At 46.3% G+C, this 24,242-nt stretch overlaps 1 protein-coding gene and 1 long non-coding RNA gene across 3 annotated transcripts in view; one reads left to right on the forward strand and one right to left on the reverse strand.

Moving 5' to 3' along the window:
* The window catches only part of LOC137518825 (NADH dehydrogenase [ubiquinone] flavoprotein 2, mitochondrial-like), a 74,009-nt gene extending 60,286 nt beyond the window's left edge, over positions 1–13,723 (reverse strand). The window contains exons 1-2 of one of the 2 annotated variants that reach the window (XM_068237182.1): positions 13,531–13,723; positions 4,673–4,732 (exon numbers count right to left, since the gene is read on the reverse strand). In XM_068237182.1, the coding sequence (XP_068093283.1) occupies positions 4,673–4,732; positions 13,531–13,572 (102 nt within the window). In that variant the 5' untranslated portion in view covers positions 13,573–13,723. Of the gene's footprint in view, positions 1–4,672; positions 4,733–13,395; positions 13,469–13,530 lie in introns of those variants that run through there. The other variant, XM_068237183.1, reaches the window with a different exon arrangement.
* A 32-nt stretch (positions 13,724–13,755) lies between these two features.
* On the forward strand, positions 13,756–22,925 carry LOC137518826 (uncharacterized). The gene is made up of 3 exons (XR_011020900.1): positions 13,756–13,890; positions 15,183–15,257; positions 21,693–22,925. It is a non-coding gene; the product is annotated as an uncharacterized lncRNA (long non-coding RNA).
* The last annotated feature ends 1,317 nt before the right edge of the window (positions 22,926–24,242 follow it).

Genomic DNA, 24,242 nt, shown 5'->3' on the forward strand with positions numbered 1-24,242 from the left:
TTGGCCCTAGACTACAATACTTACACTACATAATATAGACATATGGCAATGGTAGGGATTAGATTGTGAGCTCCTTTGAGGGACAGTTAGTGACAAGATATATATATACATTGTACAGCGCTGCGTAATATGTCGGCGCTATATAAATACTAAATAATAATAATAATAATTCTTCATGCACAATCTGAGCCAGGTTTATGGCTGATAGATAACACCTCTGTATTCAATCAGAGCTGTGGAGTCGGTACAAAAATCACCCGCCTCCAACTCCTCCGTTTTTTAAACCATCGACTCCAACTCCAGGTACCCAAAATGGCTCCAACTCCTTAGTCTAATACTTGACAGAACAAAGGATTTGGTACAAAAATAATCTTACTCCGACTGCTCCGTTTTTGAAACCACTGGCTGACTCCAACTCCAGGTACCAAAAAATTGCTCCGACTGCTCGACTCTGACTCCAGAGCCCTGCATTCAATGTGCACAACATTCTCAGTGGATTCACAACAGCTCTGCAGGGAGTGTACATGCAGAGTATAGTACTACTGTGTAACTTAATTTGTATTCACCAACCACACATTTGACAACATATCAAATTAACTGATTTCGTGAGCAAAGGGAGTGCATACATTTGCATACAAAATTTGCATAAACCTGCATCAAGGCAGAATTATTTGCATCTCACTTAGTAGTGACAACTACACATCAGGCTTAATTCTTACAGCAGAGATATTATATATAAAAGATTCCTGTGTACACATCAGATATACAGTCACAATCAGATATGAATATCTGACTGACTATCGATGACTGTTTTATTGCAGCAGCACAAATTACTTGTTTTTTGATTGGTTTATTTCAAAAACTGTTCCAACTCTAGTGCCCTTGTCAAAAACACCTGATCTGCATATGCCTGTTCAGGGTCTTTAGCTAAAAGAATTAGAGGCAGAGGATCAGCGATAAAGCCAGGCAACTGTTATGCCCGAGAACCCATTCACACTTGTAAAACTCAAAATGCTAGCACTTTTGCAATGTTTGGCGTTTAACGCAAAAAAAAAAAAAAATAGCCATTCACACTTAGTGGGTTTTTTTTTTGCGATCACGATTAGAGCTTCTATAGCACTAAATGCAATCACCGGGAAATCGCCGGAAAATATTGCAGGATATAAATTTGCGTTTGCCGATTTGCGTTAATCGCCGGCAATTAATGCAAATCGCCCAAATGAGAACGGGCCCATAGGTTATTATAAAAGCGCTATCGCTGGAGCGTTTTGCCGAAATCGCCGGCAAAACGCTCAGATGTGAACAGGGCCTAATAAACACACACTGAGATTTTCTGGCAGATTTCATGCCAGAATGATTATTTCCAGCATATGTGATCTGATTTCCCATTCACTTCTATGGAAAATCGTTCGGAAATCGATCTGGTAAGAAACCTACCTGAAAATATCAACGTGTGTATTAGGCACTATTGTTTAAAATTAAAGAAATATGCCATGTCTCTCAGATTTCAGGATCCCCTTAAAAAGGAAGGTTCAGGGAGGGGATTAAAAAATAAAAATAAATTTCCACTTACCTGGGGCTTCCTCTAGCCCGTGGCAGGCAGGAGGTGCCCTCGCCGCCGCTCCGCAGGCTCCCAGTGGTCTCCGGTGCCCGACCCGACCTGGCCAGGCCGGCTGCCAGGTCGGGCTCTTCTGCGCTCCATTTCCTGGCACTTCTGCGTCCCACGCCGGCGCGCTGACGTCATCGGACGTCCGCCGGGCTGTACTGCGCAGGCGCAGTAAATCTGCGCATGCGCAGTACAACCCGGCGGACGTCCGATGACGTCAGCGCGCCGGCGTGGGACGCAGAAGTGCCAGGAAATGGAGCGCAGAAGAGCCTGACCTGGCAGCCGGCCTGGCCAGGTCGGGTCGGGCACCGGAGACCACAGAGAGCCTGCGGAGCGGCGGCAAGGGCACCTCCTGCCTGCCACGGGCTGGAGGAAGCCCCAGGTAAGTGGAAATTTATTTTTATTTTTTGAATCCCCTCCCTGAACCTTCCCTTTAAGCATAAACATACATATATCCAGGCACATCGCCTCTAGTTAGGACATTAAATAAATTATTAGGGAAAGGGAGGTGCTGAAGGGGGTGTGGCTAGAAAACAGCAAAAATCTATTAACCCTTCGCACACTCACATGCAAATGTTCAAACAATTGCATTCACAGATTCACTCATCCAGGCACAACTGTTATCCCTACAGCTAAATTAAAAGCCAGGGTTTTAGTTCACAGAAGAATGCATTCTTATGCTTAATCACCTATACTGCGCAGAAGTACCCAGGTAAACATAGGTGTCCTAACTCTGGCCCTGTAACATGCATAGTGCAGACATGCAACCACATTCATTGCATCAAACCTATCAATGGATTAGGAGCACACATCCTAACTTCCTCTCCTGGGAAAGACAGTGCATCTTACCAATCGCACAAGGGAGCTAATGTTATGTGTCCATGTGCACCATGCGCATACACCAGCATAAGTTTGTTTGAACATTTGCATGTGAGTGTGCGAAGGGTTAATAGATTTTTGCTGTTTTCTAGCCACACCCCCTTCAGCACCTCCCTTTCCCTAATAATTTATTTAATGTCCTAACTAGAGGCGATGTGCCTGGATATATGTATGTTTATTCTTATCATTGACCCCTGTGGCTAGGGTCCAATTCGGTGCACTCCCCCCTTCCCCTGTATGTTTGTCAGCATGCAGACAGCTTATGCTGGTGTATGCGCATGGTGCACATGGACACATAACATTAGCTCCCTTGTGCGATTGGTAAGATGCACTGTCTTTCCCAGGAGAGGAAGTTAGGATGTGTGCTCCTAATCCATTGATAGGTTTGATGCAATGAATGTGGTTGCATGTCTGCACTATGCATGTTACAGGGCCAGAGTTAGGACACCTATGTTTACCTGGGTACTTCTGCGCAGTATAGGTGATTAAGCATAAGAATGCATTCTTCTGTGAACTAAAACCCTGGCTTTTAATTTAGCTGTAGGGATAACAGTTGTGCCTGGATGAGTGAATCTGTGAATGCAATTGTTTGAACATTTGCATGTGAGTGTGCGAAGGGTTAATAGATTTTTGCTTCCCTTTAAGCAGATCCAATCATTTTATCTGATTTAATTAACATTTTGAGTTTTCGCTAAACAATAAACAATCAGAAAATACTGGGAATGTTTAGATAGCGTTCTGTGTCATTATTGATTATACAGTAGCAACAATTTATGTTACTTGAAGCTCAATACGTATGATAACATTTTAAAGTGAAATAGAAGTTAGCCGTGAAGAGAAAAAAATTAACCAGCCACCTAAAAAAATGTACGTGTAAAAAAAGGTAAGTGTCTCGTATATTTGGCTCAAGTGACACAAAAGGCAGGCAGTTACCAAGAATATCAATGTAGGCGATACACATATAGTTTAAAGGGAACCTAAACTGAAAAGGATATGGATTTTTCCTTTTAAAATAATACCAGTACTTTCAAAAATGGATACAGGATGTCCCTACTTTAACCAAAAAAGAATGGGACGTAATATTAGAAGATTATCCCACTACGGTTATAGCTGCCAATGACCAACTTATCCAAACGAAATTCTTACACAGAATTCATCTTATCCCCTTCTGGGTAAATGTACTTTCAATTATTAACGAATTAGTACAAACCTCTTTCCAGCTAGATGCAGGGCTGCTACTACTAGGGAGAATAGGCAAGGATATTATTACATCCCATAAACAACTATTGGTGAGGACACTATGCTTTTATGCTAGAAAGGAGATTCTAAAATATTGGAGGAAAACCTCTACCCCGACCCTTGGTACTTGGGCTAAAGCAATAAATAATGCCCTCCCCTATATAGAACAACGTACCTGAATAGAAAAAGTCCCAAGAAATTCAACAAAGTATGGGGAGTCTGGGAAAGCAGGATACTGGACCCAACCAATGAAAAGTTTATACCAATTATTGACTGAGAGGCATGGAATTATGAGCGTGGGGCGGGGATGGGTGCGGGGCTGGAGACAGGCGTAGACCTCTTTTTCTGGGGTGGAACTACCCCTCTTTCCTTCTTCTCTACACTTTTCTTGTGCATAACGGAACTGCTGTTATTGTTACCCAATCGAATGAGATGTAACATTACTTTAAATTGATAATGGACATGGTCATTACATTATCTTGTGTAATAATACCGCTGTTGATGTGGATGTCTGCTACGGTTCTCATTTGTACAGCTATAACTGTTTATGTACTGTACTTTTCTCTGTTCACTTGTATTATTTTAACAGTAAAAGTTTATTTTTTACCAGTTCCCTGACTCTCCTGCTGATCCTGTGTCTCTAATACTTTTAGCCAAAGCCCCTGAATAAGCATGCAGATAAGGTGCTCTGACTGATGTCAGACTGGATTAGCTGCATGCTTGTTTCAGGTCTGTGATTCAGCTACTATTGCAGCCAAAAAGATCAGCAGGACTGCCAGGCAACTGGTATTGTTCAAAAGGAAACACCCATATCCCTCACAGTTTAGGTTCCCTTTAAGCTGCAATGGTTTCTTTGTAATTCGGTATTAAAAATTTTCAAATAAAAAGTCTGCAATACTTCACAGTTACAGATATGGAAATCAGCATCAGATCACAAGGAAAACTCACCACAAAAGTAGCTGCACCCCCTGCTGTGCATCTTGCAGTATTGTGCAAATACCGTCTGACCTATTAAAAGACACACACAAAAAAAAAAAAAAAAAACTTTATATGTAAATACACACTATATATACACATACATTAAGAAGCAAAATATGCCAACCTTCCCTCGGTCATATCAAACCATAGCAAGGTTAGGGAATGTTCTTGTGAATGAGCAATTCGGTAGTGCTGGATTTAAAGAGAACCCGAGGTGTGTTTAAAGAATGTTATCTGCATACAGAGGCTGGATCTGCCTATACAGCCCAGCCTCTGTTGCTATCCCAATACCCCACTAAGGTCCCCCTGCACTCTGCAATCCCTCATAAATCACAGCCGTGCTGTGAGGCTGTATTTACATCTGTAGTGTCAGTCTCAGCTGCTCCCCCGCCTCCTGCATAGCTCCGGTCCCTGCCCCCGTCCCTTCCCTCCAATCAGCAGGGAGGGAAGGGATGCAGGCGGGGACCGGAGTTCTGCTGGAGGCGGGGAGAGTAGCAGACTGACACTATAGAGATAAACACAGCCAGCTCTGACAAGCTGTTTGTCAGCAGCGTGGCAGTGATTTATGAGGGATTGCAGAGTGCAGGGGGATCTTAGGGGGGTTTGGGATAGCAACAGAGGCTGGGCTGTATAGGCAGATCCAGCCGCTGTATGCAGATAATATTCTTCAAACCCACCTCGGGTTCTCTTTAAAGGGGTACTGAAGTAAGAGGTATACAGAGGCTGCCATATTTTTCCTTTTAATCAATACCAGTTGCCTAATCACACTTGGAACACTGCGCTCATATAAGGGACTACTCAATCTTTAAAGAGAACCCGAGGTGGGATTTAATTACGTTAGTGGGGCACAGAGGCTGGTTGTGCACACTAACACCAGCCTCTGTTGCCCCATGGTGTGCCTCCAGGACCCCCCTACGCGCTGCTATACCCCCCGCAGTGCTAGCTACACACAGCGTGTCGCCAGCACAATGTTTACCTCTGCCTGTCTGATAGCGCCGCACCCCCGCCTCCTCCGTATCGGCGCTACCCGCCCGTGTCCCTTCCCTCCCGCTGATTGGAGGGAAGTGACGCGGGCGGGTAGCGCCGATACAGAGAAGGCAGGGGAGCGGCGCTAACAGACAGGCAGAGGTAAACATTGTGCTGGCGACACGCTGTGTGTACCTAGCACTGCGGGGGGTATAGCAGCGCGCAGGGGGGTCCTGAAGGCACACCATGGGGCAACAGAGGCTGGTGTTAGTGTGCACAACCAGCCTCTGTGCCCCACTAACATAATTAAATCCCACCTCGGGTTCTCTTTAAGAGATTTATGCTGTGAATCAATTTAAAATTTCATGCAAAAGTCCATGTACAAGCACCAAATAACCAGTAGTGTGCTGCTGTATTCAATATACACAATATAGAATAAAATCACACTTGGAAAACTGCACTCATATAGAGGACTCCTCAATACTCAAGGAAATTGTACTGTGAGTCAGTTAAGATTTTGTGCAAAAGTCCATGTACAAGCACCACATACACACTACGGAGTCCTATATCATGTAACGGGTGTGGAGCGCTGCTATTCAGTGTGTGTACCACTCATAGACATAAATAGAAGATAATAGCTGCGCTTCTGTTTGTGCTTGTGTGTCTTCCGATATAAAACAATCAATGGGTAATACCACACCCCCCGTCAGGTGGGGCTCTGAGCCCCTGAGGAGTTGCTGTAGCAACGAAACGTTGGGTGGAGTCGCGGTGTGACGTCAGTGCCAATGTCTGGTCAGACACAACCGGCGGTATGCGCGTAGGAGCTGTTTTTATTTCTTCCCGTCAGCAGTATTAGCACTGATAGCGGGAGTGACATCTGTGGACACCGGGTAGACTGTTAGGTGGTCCCTGGGTGCTCTACCCACCCCAGCTAAGTGCACTACTTTGCTTTAAGTGATCCCTAATTGCTCATATTGAGTTGTTACTATCCCATGTTGGGAACACTTATTACTGGATTTTTTCAAGTTTTTGCTGATCTTTCTTGCATGTATATGCATATTTTAAAACGAATAAAACCATAAGTAGACTTTTACGCGATGAGGAGTCTCCATTTTCATTACAAACAGCTGGTGATGAACTTGAGTCCCTGAAGGACCCGACAGGAGGTGCCAGAGAGGCTGTGGGGTGGCCAATACCCCAAATGCGACATCGGGCCCTGAAGGTTGCACCATCCGGTGAGCCCCCACCTGACGGGGGGGTGGTATTACCCGTTGATTGTTTTATATCGGAATTCACACAAGCACAAACAGAAGCACAGCTATTATCTTCTATTTATTTCTATTTAATACCAGTTGCCTGGCAGCCCTGCTGATCCTCTGCCTCTAATACTATTAGCCATAGCTCCTGAACAAGCATGCAGATGATCAGGTGTTTCAGACTTTAAAGTCAGATCTGACAAGACTAGCTGCATGCTTGTTTCTGGTGTTATTCAGATTCTACTGCAGAGAAATAGACCAGCAGGGCTGCCAGGCAACTAGTATTAATTAAACGGAAATAAATATGGCAGCCTCCGTATACCTCTTACTTCAGTTCCCCTTTAATGTAATTCAGTTCTTGCTGTGACTACATGCATGTGACTGCAACAGCAGAACTTCACCAACCTTTCAGCAAAACAAAATATCCAGGTCTACCTGGATCACTGATATTCCCCACTGTTCTCCAGCCCCAGTAAATCAAAGAATCTGAAAGGACTGCCTCACATCAGAACACAAAACTGACCCCCCCCCCCACCTCCCCCCCCTCAAACAGTTGATCCTTATAGGTTGTGACAGCTGTGCTGCTTAATTTGGAAATACCTGAGACAGTGGCATCAACAGCGGACTAATGAAGCACTAGTGAATGTCATCACGTGACAAAACATTTATAGCAATATTAGGATAGCTGATATAGCTGCATTATCAGCTTAAAGGAGAACTGTAGTGAGAGGTATATGGAGGCTGCCATATTTATTTCCTTTTAAGCAATACCAGTTGCCTGGCAGCCCTGCTGGTCTATTTGGCTGAAGTAGTGGCTGAATCACACCAGAAACAAGCATGCAGCTAATCTTGTCATATCTGTCAAATTTGTCAGAAACACCTGACCTGCTGCATGCTTGTTCAGGGGCTGTGGCTGAAAGTATTAGAGGCAGAGGATCAGCAGGACAGCCAGGTAACTGGTATTGCTTAAATGGAAATAAATATGGCAGCCTCCATAGCCCTCTCACTACAGTTCTCCTTTAATTTAGCAGTGAGCCATGCACAATGTAACAGTAATGCCAAGCTCACTGTAACCTGGTGCTAAGTTGGTGCTCTTGCACCTCTCATTGGCAAAAAAAAAAAAAAAAAAAAAATACAATACACAATACATGGAGACACAAGAAACAATTTCAAAGGAAAATTAATTTAATACACTAAGTCTTCTTGTGCAACACATTAATATGAAATTTGAGTAAACCGTTAAAGGGACACTTAAGTAAAAAAAAAAAAAAAATGAGTTTTACTCACCTGGGGCTTCCAATAGCCCCCTGCAGCTGTCTGGTGCCCTCGCCGTCTCCCTCTGATCCTCCTGGCCCCGCCGGCAGCCACTTCCTGTTTCGGCGACAGGAGCTGACATGCTGGGGACGCGAGTGATTCTTCGCGTTCCTGGCCACAATAGCGCCATCTATGCTGCTATAGCATATATCATATACCATATAGCAGCATAGAGGGTGCTAATGTGTCTGGGACCGCGAAGAATCACTCGCGTCCCCAGCCTGTCAGCTCCTGTCACCGAAACAGGAAGTGGCTGCCGGCGGGGCCAGGAGGATCGGAGGGAGACGGCGAGGGCACCGGACAGCTGCAGGGGGCTATTGGAAGCCCTAGGTGAGTAAAACTCATTTTTTTTGTTTGACTTAAAGAGACTCCGTAACAAAAATTGCATCCTGTTTTGTATCATCCTACAAGTTCCAAAAGCTATTCTAATGTGTTCTGGCTTACTGCAGAACGTTCTACTATCACCATCTCTGTAATAAATCAACTTATCTCTCTCTTGTCAGACTTGTCAGCCTGTGTCTGGAAGGCTGCCAAGTTCTTCAGTGTTGTGGTTCTGTGATGCATCTCCCCCCTCCAGGCCCCTCTCTGAACACTGCTGTGTGTTATTTAGATTAGTGCAGCTTCTCTCTGCTTTATTATCTTTTACAAGCTGGATAAATCCTCCTCTGAGCTGGCTGGGCTTTCACATACTGAGGAATTACATACAGGCAGAGCTGTCTGCACTCTGCAGGAAGAAACAGCCTGACACTTCAGTGGAAGATAGCTGCAGGGGGAAAGAAACACACAAATGATCTCTTGAGATTCAAAAGGAAGGGTGTATACAGCCTGCTTGTGTATGAATATATTTTCTATGTGTGGACATGCTGTACATCAACCTACTTCCTGTTTTGGTGGCCATTTTGTTTGTTTATAAACAAACTTTTTAAAACAGTTTTTAACCACTTTTAATGCGGCGAGGAGCGCCGAAATTGTGACAGAGGGTAATAGGAGATGTCCCCTAACGCACTGGTATGTTTACTTTTGTGCGATTTTAACAATACAGATTCTCTTTAAGTGTCCCTTTAAGCTAATTGATAAAAAAAATAGTAATTGTTGAATGGGAAAATCTTGCATCACATGTTAGGCCCAGTTCAACATCTGAGCGTTTTGCTGGCGATTTCGGCAAAACGCTCAAGCGCTATCGTTTTTTAAAGAGCTAGTACCATAATACCCTATTGGCCCGTTCTCACTTGGGCGATTTGCGTTAATCGTCTGATTAACGCAAATCACCAAATGCGAATTTATATCCTGCACGATTTCCCGGCGATCGCGTTTAATGCTATAGAAACGCTAATCGCGTCGCCAAGTGTGTATGGCGATTTTTTCGCGTTAATCACCAGAGCAAAACGCTAGCAAAAGCGCTAGCGTTTTGCAAGTGTGAATGGGCCCTAAAATTGCAACATCCTCCTTATGTCTGCGCCACAGACTCACTAAAAGGGACCCTGGGGCATCCACCAGCCCCCCAGTAGCCCGCGAGAAACCTTGGCATCCTCTGGTCGCCCTCCGTCCTTGCGCAGGTGGCTTTGTTAGATGTGTGACTTCGGTGAGAGTAGTGCGCAACTGCCTTTGCGCTACCTGTCAGTGTCCGGCTTGATCATGCACCCTTCACTATGAGCGTTCTGTGCATGCGCGGTTCTTGAAAGAATGAACCTCACATGCACAGAACTCTCACGATGGGCATGTGATCAAGCCAGGCGCACAGATGGGCCACGCATGCGCAGTTGTGTGCAACTCCCACCAAAGTCTCGCAGCTAATGGAGCCCCCAGTGGGAGGATGGAGGGGAACCAGTGGACGCCAGGAGACCTCTCGGGCTACAGGGTCCTGGACGAAGACCCAGGTAATTTCAGTATTCCATTTTCTGGTACTACTCATGGTCCCTTTAAAGAATACCTGATCCAAGAAAAAGGTAAGCTGATCGGTATGTTCATGCTGGATCCAAATACCTCTGTGCGTTGTCTGTTCTTTTTCCACTTGGTCCTGTTATGACTCCTTTTGGCTAAAGTCAAATTTTCAGAGGAATAGGCAACCTTGCCACAATATTCCTTTCTATTAACCTCCCATTCCCTCCTCTTCCCCACCCTATTCACACCCCTTAAAAGAAATGGGAATGTGATCATTGCAAGCCCGCCTCTTCCTGTCTGAAAGTTCGACTAACCACAAGTAAAGTTTTTCAAACAGCGATTACGGGGACTTGAAGAGCAAAGAGGAACAGACAATACACAGATCCAAACATACCACTGCTGTGCTTACCTTAGATTTGTCTTGGGTCAAGTGTCCTTTACTTATAAATAAAGATATTCCTCTATTCCTCTGAAGCCAGGCTTGCATCCAGAGCCGCTGGTGTCTAGCAAGCATATAGCTTTAAATTTTACAGAGCCACATCATCCCAAACTGCAGACAGCCTGTTTCGGACTGTTGGTCATCAGTGTATGGCAGGGATTGATATGGCTCTATGGGATAGGTCTTGGACCAGTATAACATTGTAACTAGCTCCGGGTGACCCAAAACCAATAGGAAAGTATAGGAGACTAAGAGAGACCGAAAAGCCCTCCTACTACTAAAAAAACCCATAGAGCCACATCAATCCCTGCCATGCACTGAGGACCTACAGTCTGAAATAGGCTGTCTGCATGTAGGGTTTATATGGCTCTGTAAAATGTAAAGCTATAAGCTTGCTATACTCCAGCGGTTCTGGGTGCAAGCCTCTTTTAACCATCCTGGCGGTAAGCCCGAGCTGAGCTCGGGCTATGCCGCCGGAAGGCACCGCTCAGGCCTTGCTGGGCCGATTTGCATAATTTTTTTTTTGCTACACGCAGCTAGCACTTTGCTAGCTGCGTGTGCAATCCGATCGCCGCCGATCCGCCCCCCCCAGACCCTGTGCGCTGCCTGGCCAATCAGTGCCAGGCAGCGCTGACGAGTGGATCGGAGTCCCCTTTGCCGTCACGACGTCGAGGACGTCATCCCGCTCGTCGGGGGAAGCCCTCCAGGAGATCCCGTTCTTTGAACGGGATCTCCTGATCTCCGAAGGCGATCGGAGGGGCTGGGGGCTATCATGTAGCGAGACCTTGTCTCGCTACATGATATAAAAACAAATTTAAAAAAAAAAAACGTCTGTGCTGCCCCCTGGCGGATTTTAATAAACCGCCAGGAGGGTTAAAGAGAACCCGAGGTGTGTTTAAAGAATGTTATCTGCATACAGAGGCTAGATCTGCCTATACAGCCCAGCCTCTGTTGCTATCCCAAACCCCACTAAGGTCCCCCTGCACTCTGCAATCCCTCATAAATCACAGCCACGCTGTGAGGCTGTGTTTACATCTGTAGTGTCAGTCTCAGCTGCTCCCCCGCCTCCTGCATAGCTCAGGTCCCTGCCCCCGTCCCTTCCCTCCAATCAGCAGGGAGGGAAGGGATGCAGGCGGGGACTGGAGTTCTGCAGGAGGCGGGGAGAGCAGCAGACTGACACTATAGAGATAAACACAGCCAGCTCTGACAAGCTGTTTGTCAGCAGCGTGGCTGTGATTTATGAGGGATTGCAGAGTGCAGGGGGACCTTAGGGGGGTTTGGGATAGCAACAGAGGCTGGGCTGTATTGGCAGATCCAGCCTCTGTATGCAGATAATATTCTTCAAACCCACCTCGGGTTTTCTTTAAGGGGCAAAGAGATCATTTCATTTTAATATACAGCAGTGTGCAAGTAACTTCTGTTTTAAGAGAGCAAACCACACTAAGAATTGTTTTTTCAGTAGGAGGAGTTTTCAGTCTCTTTTAGTCCCCCTATACTTTCCTAGTGGTTTTGGGTCACCCCGAGCTGCTTGGTTACTCTGTTAAATTGAGCCACTGATGCTGTCAAACCAACAGGGAATATTTTAATATTAGTATAAATGAAAGGTCACTTAATTGATGGCCTAATACTTACAAGACAACTGTAGTGAGAAGAAAGTAGAGGCTGCCATATTTATTTTGTCTTAAACAATACCAGTTGCCTGGCAGTCCTGCTGATCTATTTGTCTGCAGTAGTGTGTGAATAACATCAGAAACAAGCATGCAGAGAATCCAGTCAGATTTGACAGTAATTTCAGAAACACCTGAGCTGCATATGCTTGTTCAGGGTCTATGGCTAAAAAAATTTGAGGCAGAGGATCAGCAGGACATGTAACTGGCAACTGATATTGCTTAGTTATAAGGAGACAAAAATAATGGCACCCGTATCCCTCACGCTTCAGTTATCCTTTAAGTACTTAAGGGTGAAAGCCATATTCCCAGAATGTGAATATCTAATAATGAGCCAGGGCTGTCTGGCCTCTATGGTGGCCCCCTAAGGTCATTAGAACTCCCCTTATCACTGCTGGATAACTGCACATGATGCATCATGCAGTCATGAAGAACAATGCTGATTATGGTCAATAACATGGCTAGGATCCTGTGAGACTATAAGATCCAGATGAACAGACATGCACTGGCCAACCAACCAAACAGCATAGACGGGGATCATACAACAATAATGGTGATAGGCCAAGTGATATATAATATAAAGAACTGAAGAATCAAGGCCTAAAAGAGGAACTGTAGAATATGAGGTAAGTGAAAGCTAAAGCAGTCCCAGTGGTGATAGCACTCAGGGCCCATTCACATTAGAAGCGCTTTTCTGAACGTTTTGCGATTGATTCGTGGTTTTTAAAATCGCTCCCATTCACTTTCATTAAAAACGTGGTAAAAATCGCTGTGATTTTGCAAACGCATACGTGAAAAGCACAGCGATTTTTACCACAATTTTAATAAAAGTGAATGGAAGCGATTTAAAAAAACGCTAATCAATCGCAAAACACTCAGAAAAGCGCTTCTAGTGTGAATGGGCCCTCAGGGTGTGACTCCTAAGCTACGGTTCTAACACATCCCAGGAAAAACATCGGAGATCTCAGTTCAGAATAATCCAGTGTTTGAAACACTCCCCGTGAAGATGTGAATTATTCAGACTAGAGTAGCTAGCCTATAGCATAAGAATGATCTTATACTGTATTGGTGGTTTACATTTGCTCCCATGGGCTCCCCAAGTATTGTTCACCCTGCAGCCTGTGGTGCAGTATGTGAGGGGCCTGCTGCTGGCAACAGACACTGTCGTACCCGGGTGGCTTCCCTCCATGGGCCGCTCATGTTGTGGATGGTGAAGGTCGCGGGGACACTCAGCGTCCTTCCCCGCCGTCATGTCAGCACCGCGTGCCCTGCCTGTCCTCCACAGTCCGCACGCCTTCCACTTACCGATCGCGTTACCCCGGCCCGGAGCCTCGCGCACAGCAACATCGCTGCCCGGAAAACACAACCCTATTCCCCGGTGTGCTGGAGACAGACAGACAGCACTGCAAGATGGCCGAGCACACTGCAGCCTATCAGTGCTTCACCATTCAGGGAGAGGGAGTCTCACGGACATGGTTGATGGGCGTGGCCAAGAGTCCGCGTAGTATATGTTTTGGGGCGTGGCCTGTGAGGAGGGCGGGGTTTGCGGGTGAGCGTGGTTAACAGCTGTTGCGCTCGAGCTTCGGAAACCGGCGCCATTTTGACAGCGTCAACTTGGGATCTGCCGGCTAGGTGTGTGCTGTGCGCCCCCTGGCGGGCAACAAGGTATATAACCACCCTCTGGTCGTTGTATTGCGACGGCAGTTGTGTTATTTATTCCTGCGGACTGCGGTCATACGTTCCTGGCTGGTAGCAGCGATATTATTGACTGTGGCCGTTTTTCTTGTTCTGAAGAATGGGAAGTGATCTCCCCCCCCCCCCCAGGATCTGCAGGTGGCACTAAGTAGAATGATGTGCTCAGTGCTGGCCGCTGACCAGTATCTGACAGTAATCTTTCACCCCTGCTCAGCAAGAATGTTTTATCCACCTCCTGTCTGCCATTAAGTCCAACCTGCCTTTTGTCATATATGCTATCCTTGCACACTGTGTAATGGTAATATTATATCCATACTCTAGCTGAGGCTACTTACCGCGAATCCCACCCCTTGGCTGGCAACATATATCTATTCACTTCCTGAATGGAAGTAAGGATAACCTCGTCATCTGGCTGGCAGTAAATTCCCCACCTCCCTAGTGAGATCTAAAGGAGCCCATACATCACGTGATGATGGGCAGATTCGACCAAGAGACAATTCTCTGATCAAATGCAATCAGAGAGAGATCGAATCCCAATTGAGTTCAGGATGAAATCTCTTGGGAATCTGTCACTTTGTCGCTCTTCCCTAATGTATAAATGTGCCGGTATGTGTGCGTTTATACCTGTCCTGTGTCGTGGTGCCCGCCCTTCTTCTGTATCCGCCATTTTTTATTTACCATATACATGCTGCTGGCATGGTGCATGTGTGATGTCACACTTGGCCGAGCACGCTATGTGCCGGTGGAGTGTGTGACTGTATGGGGCTAATAGAAGAGTGGAGGTTTCGGAAGACCGGGGATTTCTTTGCCTGTCCCAATATTGCTCGCTGTTACAGCCGCACACCTGATAGAGCAAGTCGGCCCTACAACTTGTAGCATGTCCGCTCGATTCATGCGAACAATTTTGGCCCGAAATTGGTCATATCGACAATCAGGCATGCACTTGACGACACCAATTTTCATTCAAATCAATTATAATAATCGATTGGATGGTCGATTGTCCGCCAAGTTGCCTAATGTATGGCCACTTTTAGGATTTATCCTTGTTCACTGGTTGGCAATAATGTTATTCCCAGGGCTGGATTTGTGCAAAGGTGAAATTGGTCATGGTCTAGGGAGGCTGCTGCCAAAATTGGCAGCTGGATATGGAAGAGTGAGTTGAAGTGCCCATACACATGTTGATCTGCCACCAAATTGGCTATCAGATCTCTGATTTAATCTGATCTGAGAGGACCCACACACTGCAGACAAATTTCTAATAGGTGCACCAGTGTCGCGTGGAACATGAGCTCATGGCGAATCCACTGGAGGGGGACAGGAATCGCGCCGGCGGACAGGTGAGCCTTTAACACTTTGTTTCTTAAAAAGTAAAAAGTTCTTTTAATGCATGTATTTTATACACACTAATGCAAAGAAATTGTTAAAAAGGAGAGAAATAGGGGTTGCTTTGCATTTAAGCATGGATCTGGGGGCTGCATGTGGAATGGGATGTGAGCTCCTGCACATGTTAGGGGTGTTATATACAGAAGTGGAGTTGCACATGGAAGGTTACCCAAAAGAAAGTTGGCTTAAAAAGAGGAAAAAGTATGAATTTGGCATTAGTTGCCATCTCCTCACCCTGGCAACCGCTAAGAGCCGGTTTACACTGCATGGATGAAAAACTGATCCGGGTAAAATCCATCGAACAGATCAGTTTTTATTGGGCATCAGTTTTTCATCTGTGACTTCTACTATTCCGTTTGCAATCTGTCAATGCAATGCGTTCGCCAATCCCGAATTAACGTAGACTCCCTATATTTTCAGGCCATTTGGCAGACTGGATGGAATCGATCCTTTTCAAACAGACTGAGGATCTGTGCACATCCGTTTGGATGCATCCCGGAAACTGACAGTTTTGATGGAGAGTGGGAACTGGCCCTGACGGCCCTTTCACACTGGGGCAGTGCGGTGCGTCATACTGACACACTGCTACAGCACTCCATTGAAAACCTCCAATGGAAATCACATTACCTGAGTCGCGGTGCAGAAAGTCCTCAATCTGACGCGCTTCCAAAACTACGCTACCACGCTTACTTGCGTCGCTCTGCATTGGACCGGAAGTCTGAATGCTGATACACTTGACTTTTCGGAAGTCATTTAAGTCTATAGTGATGTAGGGATTCTAAAAATGTTGGCAGCGTTGCGACAACGTTACGATGCACACGCAAGGTAGCGTATTTTTACAATATGCTTCCGTGCTCTTCCCGAAACAAGAAGTGACTGCGCGATTGTGGTCACTTCCTGCTTGGCCGTATGCCAGACAGGGAATACCGTGTACTAACGCGGTATTCCCTGAAGGCCTGTTTTTGGTGGTGCGGATTTAGTCCATGTCTTCTGGCAGCCATTTAGGATTATCCAGCCCCTTCCTAATCCTAAACTGGACCCATGCCGGTGGCATGGCTTAAAAAAAAAAAAAAAAAGCATACTGCCTGATCCGGGGGGTGAGCTGCGTCAAGTAGGGCTGCTCACAGCTGCTCCTGGATTGTTAAATCAACTAGTTTCTTTAAAAAAAAAAAAAGCTCCACGACCCCAGAGTCACGACGCTGCATCTCTGCTCTGTGCGTCTCATCACAAAGCAAAGAGAAGAGAGCAAGGGGCAGAGAATGGCAGAGAAGGAGCGGTAGAAGGCAGTGCAAGGCACATAGAGGAGGAAAAGGGGTGTTGTGAACGCCTGTGGATTCATGTTCTTAATAGTGCATGAGCTCCTCTCCTAAAAAATGCCCCTTCCATTCTCAAGCTGCTGACAAACACTTATGTATGCTTCCCTGGCTGGTACTAAGGTTTCCATTGTTGGAACCTAACTTCCCTTGTCAGCAGTAATGTTATTTCCACCTGTGGCTGGCACAAAATAGTTAACCTCAGCCTCTGATTGGCAGTAATGATCTACATAAGTAACCCTACCCTTTGGTTGGCAGTCATTTTTTTTACCTCGTAGCAGACACTAACGCCTCATTTCCACAAGCAGATGAAGGCACTGAATTCACAGCTGCTCCAATCCGCCGGCAGGGTGCAAGCTAGTGCTCGGAACAGGTGGTGGATAGGCGTCCCCCATGTAGTTGCATCTGAGCATGACACTTGCCGCGCTCAGATGCAACACGAGATGGTTTAATGCCACCATGTGTCATACATGACACCCAGTGTTACTGATCACTTCCACTCGGTTGCATGTAATTACAGCCGAATGGCGCTTGTGACTGGCATCTGGGAAAAAGTGGTCATTAGGCTGGAAGCACACCTGTCTGTCATTTTTCTACGCATGTTTATTAGAATGCATTTTCTGCACTCCGTGTGTCAGTTTGTGAGTAAACACCTGCTGCTCTTTTTACAGGGGTGCCTCTAGCCTTTCTGTCACTCCAGGTGGGAAAATCTGTGGCGCCCCCCTCCCCCCAACATAAAAACTGCTAGGATAGTTGGGGGGTGGAGAACACCACTGAACTTTGCCGAAGTGCCCAATAGCCTCTTTGCCAATCTGTGTCCTAGAGTGCAAATACTGAAAGATCCACATTTGAATGGGCTCTCCACCCTGGCACTGCTCTGCCCCCTGTTCTGGGCTGTGACTAATGGCTGCTGGACTGAATCAGAGAGAGTGTACCATGCTCTGTATACTCCGCTCTCCCTAAATGACAGTGCTTCCGCCCAGATGTGCACAGAAGCCTACATAACAGGGACCATGGAGTGGAAGGGATAGCAGCCTCCAGTCAGAGCCACATGGAAATAAAGTAGCAGCAGGGACGGGAGTCTATCCAACAGGACCCCGGAGAACATACCTTGGAAAATAAAGGGTTATTGGGTACACTGGCCAAGTTCCATGATGTTACCCCCTCCCGCAGCTATAGTAGCAGTTTATGTTAAATCTCTTGTTTGCACTGTAAGGTCCAAATACTGTAAGGTCTCCATTTAAATGGCCTCCCCAGCTCTGACTGGAGGCAGGTGAACAGAGGCCGAGATAGCATGGCATGCTCTTTCCACTACTCTCTCCCTGTATGTGAGCGCTCCCCCCTGCCTGTGCACAACAGTTGCTGTTGCAAGCATTTAGTGCTTCCTCTAAAATATGCACGGCCTGGTTGCAGCTGGGTGGGAGTGCTGAAATACAAGGAAATGCAAGGAGCGTGGAGTGGACAGAACATGCCACGCTCTCCAATCACAGCTGTTGGGGCTAGGGGGAGGGGGGCAGAGTGACTCTAGGAAGGGAAGCCCAGCCAAATGGGGACCTTTAAAGTGTACCTGAGACAGCGACGGAAAGAAAAATTATACATATCTGGGGCTTCCTCCACGCTAATCGCTCTCTCACCATCCTTCTTCGCCTGGAATGACCGAAAGTCCTCCAGTCGGCACAAATGCATTCCGTCCACATGTGCTTAAATGTCACATTCCCATTGTTGGGAGCGTTCTGCACCAGCGCAGTAGTACTGCCCAGATGCAGAATAGTGACGGGAACGTGACGAAGTCGCACATATGTAGAACACATCAGACCGGAGGACTTTTGGAGCCAGATTCCAGACAGCAGAGGAGGGCAGTGAGGGAGCAATCAGCCTGGGAGGGGCTGGAGGAAGCCCCAGGTATGTATCATTTTTCTCTCCCTTGCTATCTCATGTTTACTTCAAGTATTTGGACCCCAAAAGGGACAGAGCTAGAGGGGAGAGAACACAGATCTTTGGCACTGAAGAGGTGAACACATTCCACTAGGAAAGCTGGGGGGTATCAGGAAGCTTAGAAGACATTTTGCATTAAATATATTTGCACACATGGTATAAATACTTATATAAAAAAAAACACTCCCATTTCTCCACCAGACATCATCAGACCTCTGGTAAAATATTGCAGTCTGCAGCAGCAGCTGAACAATAGCAGTAGGCGATGCACAGTGACTCACACACTGTTCTAACAGATGCCTATACTGTACTTGTTACCAGCAGGTGCTGCTGCTAGTTCTGTCTCCCCAAATCGCGGACATTTGTTATGTCACTGACTGACTCACCAATCACTACCGAGTTCCCTGCACTCGCTCTCTTCTCTCTGGCGGCTCCCTTCATGTCCCAGTTCCTCTCTTCTCCCCGCTGTTACCCTCAGGATGCATTCTGGGCTGACAATTCGCATCAGAGATCAGTTGCCCTGTCCGGCGCCTGCTAACCAGAACTTCTGTGGGGCGGAGTTAAAAGCAAAGGAGGGGCAGAGCACTACTGCATAGTTTTCTATTGGCCAGGAGAGACAGAGCCCATTTACTCTATTTCTCTATTGGTCCCATCTGGGAGGGTCAGTGTGAAAACGCGGAAGAGCCGCCGCCATGATCCAGCGGCAGGCGGCTCTTTCCGCGCACACACGCGCCACACACACGGAGAGGCAGCCGCCTCTCCTCAGCATGAGGCGGCTGTCTCCGTGCAGGGACGCATGAAGAGCGGGGAAACCGCCGCATCAGACGCGGCGGTTGGTCCGCATGCCCCCGCTGCGGAGACACCGCAGAGCGGGGCAGTTGTGGCTGGGACTCGTAGTCCCTCAGGGTTTAGAGTGACGCGCGCGCACTCAGGAAGAATTTATGTCAGCCAGAGATGAGTCAGCTGACCAGGTTGGTCAGCTGACTCTGGCTCCCATCCTGATTGGTCCAGCACTTAGGGAGGTGCTGGAGAGGCCTCCGTGTATATATACAGCTGGCTGTTCACTTGTTCCTTGTCTGGCGTTGCGTTCACACATGTGGGAGCACCCAGATCCGTAGTCAGATCCGTTAGTGTGCCGGGACCAGCTGGAGCTGTAATCCTACACTAAGCTAGATTCTGTTGATAGCTTAAAGTACTAGTTTGATTGTGATTATCTGTTATGACCTTTTGCCTGCCTCGACTATCCTCCTGAACTCTGACCTTGTACCTCGTTATATCTGATACCCCGTTGCTGAACCCTGCCTGTACTTTGACTCCGCCTCTGCCTCCTGATTTTGTACCCCGATATTTCTGACACCCCGCTGCCGAACCCTGCCTGTACTTTGACTCCGCCTCTGCCTCCTGATTTTGTACCCCGATATTTCTGATACCCCGCTGCTGAACCCTGCCTGTACTTTGACTCCACCTTTGCCTACTGATATTGTACTTATCTGCCCGTCTGGTTACAACCTAGCTTGTCCGACCTCGAGAACCGACCTCACGATTTGAGGCGGTTCCCCGTCCCGTTAGTGACACTTCCGCCTGAGTGTCACTTTCGGACCTCCCTTCCCACTGTCTGTCTGACTCCTCCCGTCTTGGAGAACTCAGACCTGCGGAAGGGATCGGTGCAGTTCTCCTCGCTGCACTGAGGCTTGTCCTCTGTATTACTGTTGCACCAATCACTACACTCTACTCAGGTGACCAGAGGTTAGCTAGTATATTGGATTATCGGTGATACTGCAGATCACATATAATCTGGTATACGTCTGTATTTCCCGTGATACTGCAGATCACCGGTAATCAGACCTCTCTGTGCTTCACCGAGCGTTACAGTCAGGGATGGCCGCGGTGGGAAGTTCATGAATTCCGTTTTCTCCACGTTTCGTTTCAGGAACCTATCAGACATCCAGGAGGAGATGGCTGATAGGCAGGAGGAGACCTTGTCCGTGGTAGTGGTGGAAAGGTCAGGGTTGTGGAGGTAGATATGGGTGTCATCAGCATACATATGATAGTTAAAACCCATGGAGGAGATAACCTTACCAATGGAGGATGTGTATAGGGAGAACAGTAGGGGGCCAAGGACAGAGCCTTGGGGTACTACCACCGAGAGGTGAATGGGGGTGGATGATGATGATTTATTGAAGGGAGTCGTAAAGGAGCGGTTGTAGAGGTAGGATGAGAGCAAGGATAGGGCGAGGTCATGAATGCCCATGGATTGGGATGACTGGTGCTTGTGCAATAGTGATGCGTTTGTCTTTGCAACAACCACTCAGGGACGTGAGTAGTTCCGAAGAGGGAGTGGCTTTAATAGCTACACCTAATGGGCAACTGCCGAGCGGGTCAGGCCAAGACAAAAGAGGTGGGGGTAGCCACAAAGCTTTAGAAACGTTGGGGGGGGGGGGGGGGTAGGGTTGACAATAATACCAATCCCCCATTGAGGTTGGGTTACTTTTTTCGTGCAGTCGCTGATACTAACTTGTTAGCATTAAGTTTAAATGTAGGGCTTGATTCATCAAGCTGCGCTGCTTAATGTTCTGTAGGACGCACTATGCACGCCTTACATAGTAGCGCTCGCTGCCATGTAAGGAGAGTGCCTTCCTTAGTTACGTGCATTGCTTCCTTAGCAATGCACGTAACATTAACTGCGGGTGGTCCGGCTCCTACCACCGCGATACTTCACTCGCAACCGCTACTGTGTTAATTTACATTGTTATGTAAATTAGCACAGTAGCGGGCGCGAGTGAAGTATTTAGCAATGTGCGTAACTAAGGAAGGCTCTCTCCTTATATGGCAGCAAGCGCTACTATGTAAAGAGTACATAATGCGCACTACAGAGCATTAAGCTAATGAATCAGGCCCGTAATGTATAATACTTAACAATCTAGGTGGTCTTTCATTTACAGCAGTTTTCTGTTATATTGTGTACTAGTGACAGGTATAATAGAGAATAATTAATAGGAACCAGAGCTTCACTCACTTTCACCCCTCTTTGGAGAAGGTTATACGTTTCAATGCGGCTTCAAGCAGAAGTGCTTCCCCATTTTTATCACTGTTGTTCTGGGTTCATTACCTGTATGATTAAATGTTTTTTGTTCTTCTTAGACACACAGCAACGCTGTATGGCGTGTCACTTGGGCTCATCCAGACTTCGGCCAGGTTTTGGCTTCCTGCTCTTTTGACAGCACAGCTGCAGTATGGGAGGAAATAGAAGGCGAATCAAATGACAAACCTCGTGGGCAGAGTCATTGAGTTATACCTACTGTATGTTGGCTTGCTGACATGAATTTATGATCTAAAACTGTGTTTCTCAACATTAACAAATCGCTGATAAGGTTCCCAGCTCTGTTAGCAATGTGATTTTAAGTACCAGTTGATGCACATATATATGGTATTTGTTAGTACTGCAGCTGTGCATAAATGCTTTAAAAACGTTATTGAATGTTTTTTAACTAAATACTGATTGATGATGTTCATATACGGTTTGAATTACCCTTTTCAACCTCAAAGCTTCCCATAATGGGTTGACTATGACAAGTGCAAGTGACCCCCTGAGCCCAACTAAAGTGCCCCCGGGGATATGGGTACCATGTGTTCAGAACCTAGGATCTAAAATATTCACAGTTCTTTGATTCTAAATAAAGGAGTCGTGTTTTAAGACCTCAGCCCTGTCAGTATTGTCGTGTATATTGTGAGCAATGGATGCCTAAGAATCTCCCCATTAAACATCAGTGCTAGTAAAAAAATAAAATAATTTATTTTATTTTTGGTGAGAAACAGACACAGGGTATATAAGGACTGCCCACAGAGTAAAACTCAATTCTCATCTATTGGACATATCCCTTTACAAGACACTGTGAATATTAATGGAGTCCTTGGAAAATGGGTTCTTGTGATAGCTGTCCTTTTAGGCTGCTTTCACAGGTGGACGTTGCGTTGGAGGGGACGTTAGGTGGCAAAACGTGCCCCCAACGCAATGCATGGTGGTGGTAAAAGGTGGACGCTAAAAAGAGCCTAGTTATGCGCCGTTTTCGTTCGATAGTGATAGAACGAAAACGGCGCATGCGTCCAAAGACTGTGGAGACCACGTGATCGGAACACTCCGCATCACGTGGTCCCGTCAGCCAATCGCCACACAAAGCGGCCGCTCCAGGAAGTAAACACTGCACGTCACACAGTGCAGTGAATATTAATTAGCCATGTGGCTAGTCACTAATGCGGACTCTCCCCTCCTCCTCTCCTGCACTGAGCATGTGCAAACAGTCAAACGCGGCTAAAACCGTGTATAACGCACCGCATGCTGCACTTTCATTGAACGTGCAGTGTTACACTGTAACGCAACGTGGGCACTGTGAACAGCCCATTGATTTTTCATTACTGTGAGTTGGGCTGCGTTACAGGCTGCTCTATTGTGCGCCTGTAACGTCCCACTGTGAAAGCAGCCTAAATATGTTCCAAACTGGACTTCAGCAGCTATTATTGGGTACCTGGAGTTGTTTAAAATGTACTGACTCCAACTCTGACTTTTAATAAATTTACGCTGTCATTTAAAAAAAAATGTTAAAATGTTCAATTTCATACTGTAATTGTCATCATAAATAACTTGTTTATACAGCAGTAGTAGCACTCAGTCCACAGAAACTAAAATGTAAACAAAACAAAAACATTCACTTTAAAGAGAAACTCCAACCAAGAATTGAACTTTATCCCAATCAGTAGCTGATACACCCTTTTACATGAGAAATCTATTCCTTTTGACAAACAGACCATCAGGGGGCGCTGTATGACTAAAATTGTGGTGAAACCCCTCCCACAAGAAACAAGAAAAGTATGTACTCTTGGCAGTTTCCTGTCTGTGAACCTTGCTGCATTGTGGGAAATAGCTGTTTACAGCTGTTTATGACTGCCAAAAACCATATAGCAGCTACATCACCTGCCAACAGAAAAAATGTTCACTGGAGTTCCTCTTTAAGTGTACCTGAGATTAAAGCCTCCTTAGGTATCATACTTACCTGGGCTTCCTTAAAGAAAACCTGAACTGAAAATTAAAAGTCAAAATAAGCATACACAAGTCATACTTACCTACCATGTAGTCTACTCCTCAGTGTCTTTCTCCTGTCCCGCGTCCTGTTTGTTCACTGTGATCAAGGGAATTTTCCGTCCTCCATTTTGAAAATGGCCATTACCCATAACAGCTTTCTGGTCAGCACACAGTTAAACTGTAACATCGCCCATTTGAGCCATAGGGAAACATGGACATTACCTGGTACATCAGTTTTCCTCTCAGCTATAACTGACAGCAACTGATATTTTACTGGCAGCAACTGATATATTTCAGATCTGACAAAATATTGTCAGAACTGGAAGGGATTATTGTCAGAAGAAAATGGTGAGCTTCTGAGAGGAACTGATGGCAAGGTAACTATGCAATGTTCATTTGAAGTTACCTCATGTGTTTATTTTAAATATTTTTACTCAGTACAGGTTCTCTTTAAAGAGACTCTGAAGTCTCTTTTTTTTAACTTTATTTTGTTATAAAGTCGTCTTCAGCATTAACTTCTAAGTGGAATCGCCGCATCCCCGTGGCAGATGAGTGATTTATTACCGAAAAATAGCCCTGCAAAGTTCCAGGACTCGCAGGACTTTTCTTCCTGG

The sequence above is a fragment of the Hyperolius riggenbachi genome, chromosome 5, assembly GCF_040937935.1.
Source record: "Hyperolius riggenbachi isolate aHypRig1 chromosome 5, aHypRig1.pri, whole genome shotgun sequence".
Taxonomy (NCBI): Eukaryota; Metazoa; Chordata; class Amphibia; order Anura; family Hyperoliidae; genus Hyperolius; species Hyperolius riggenbachi.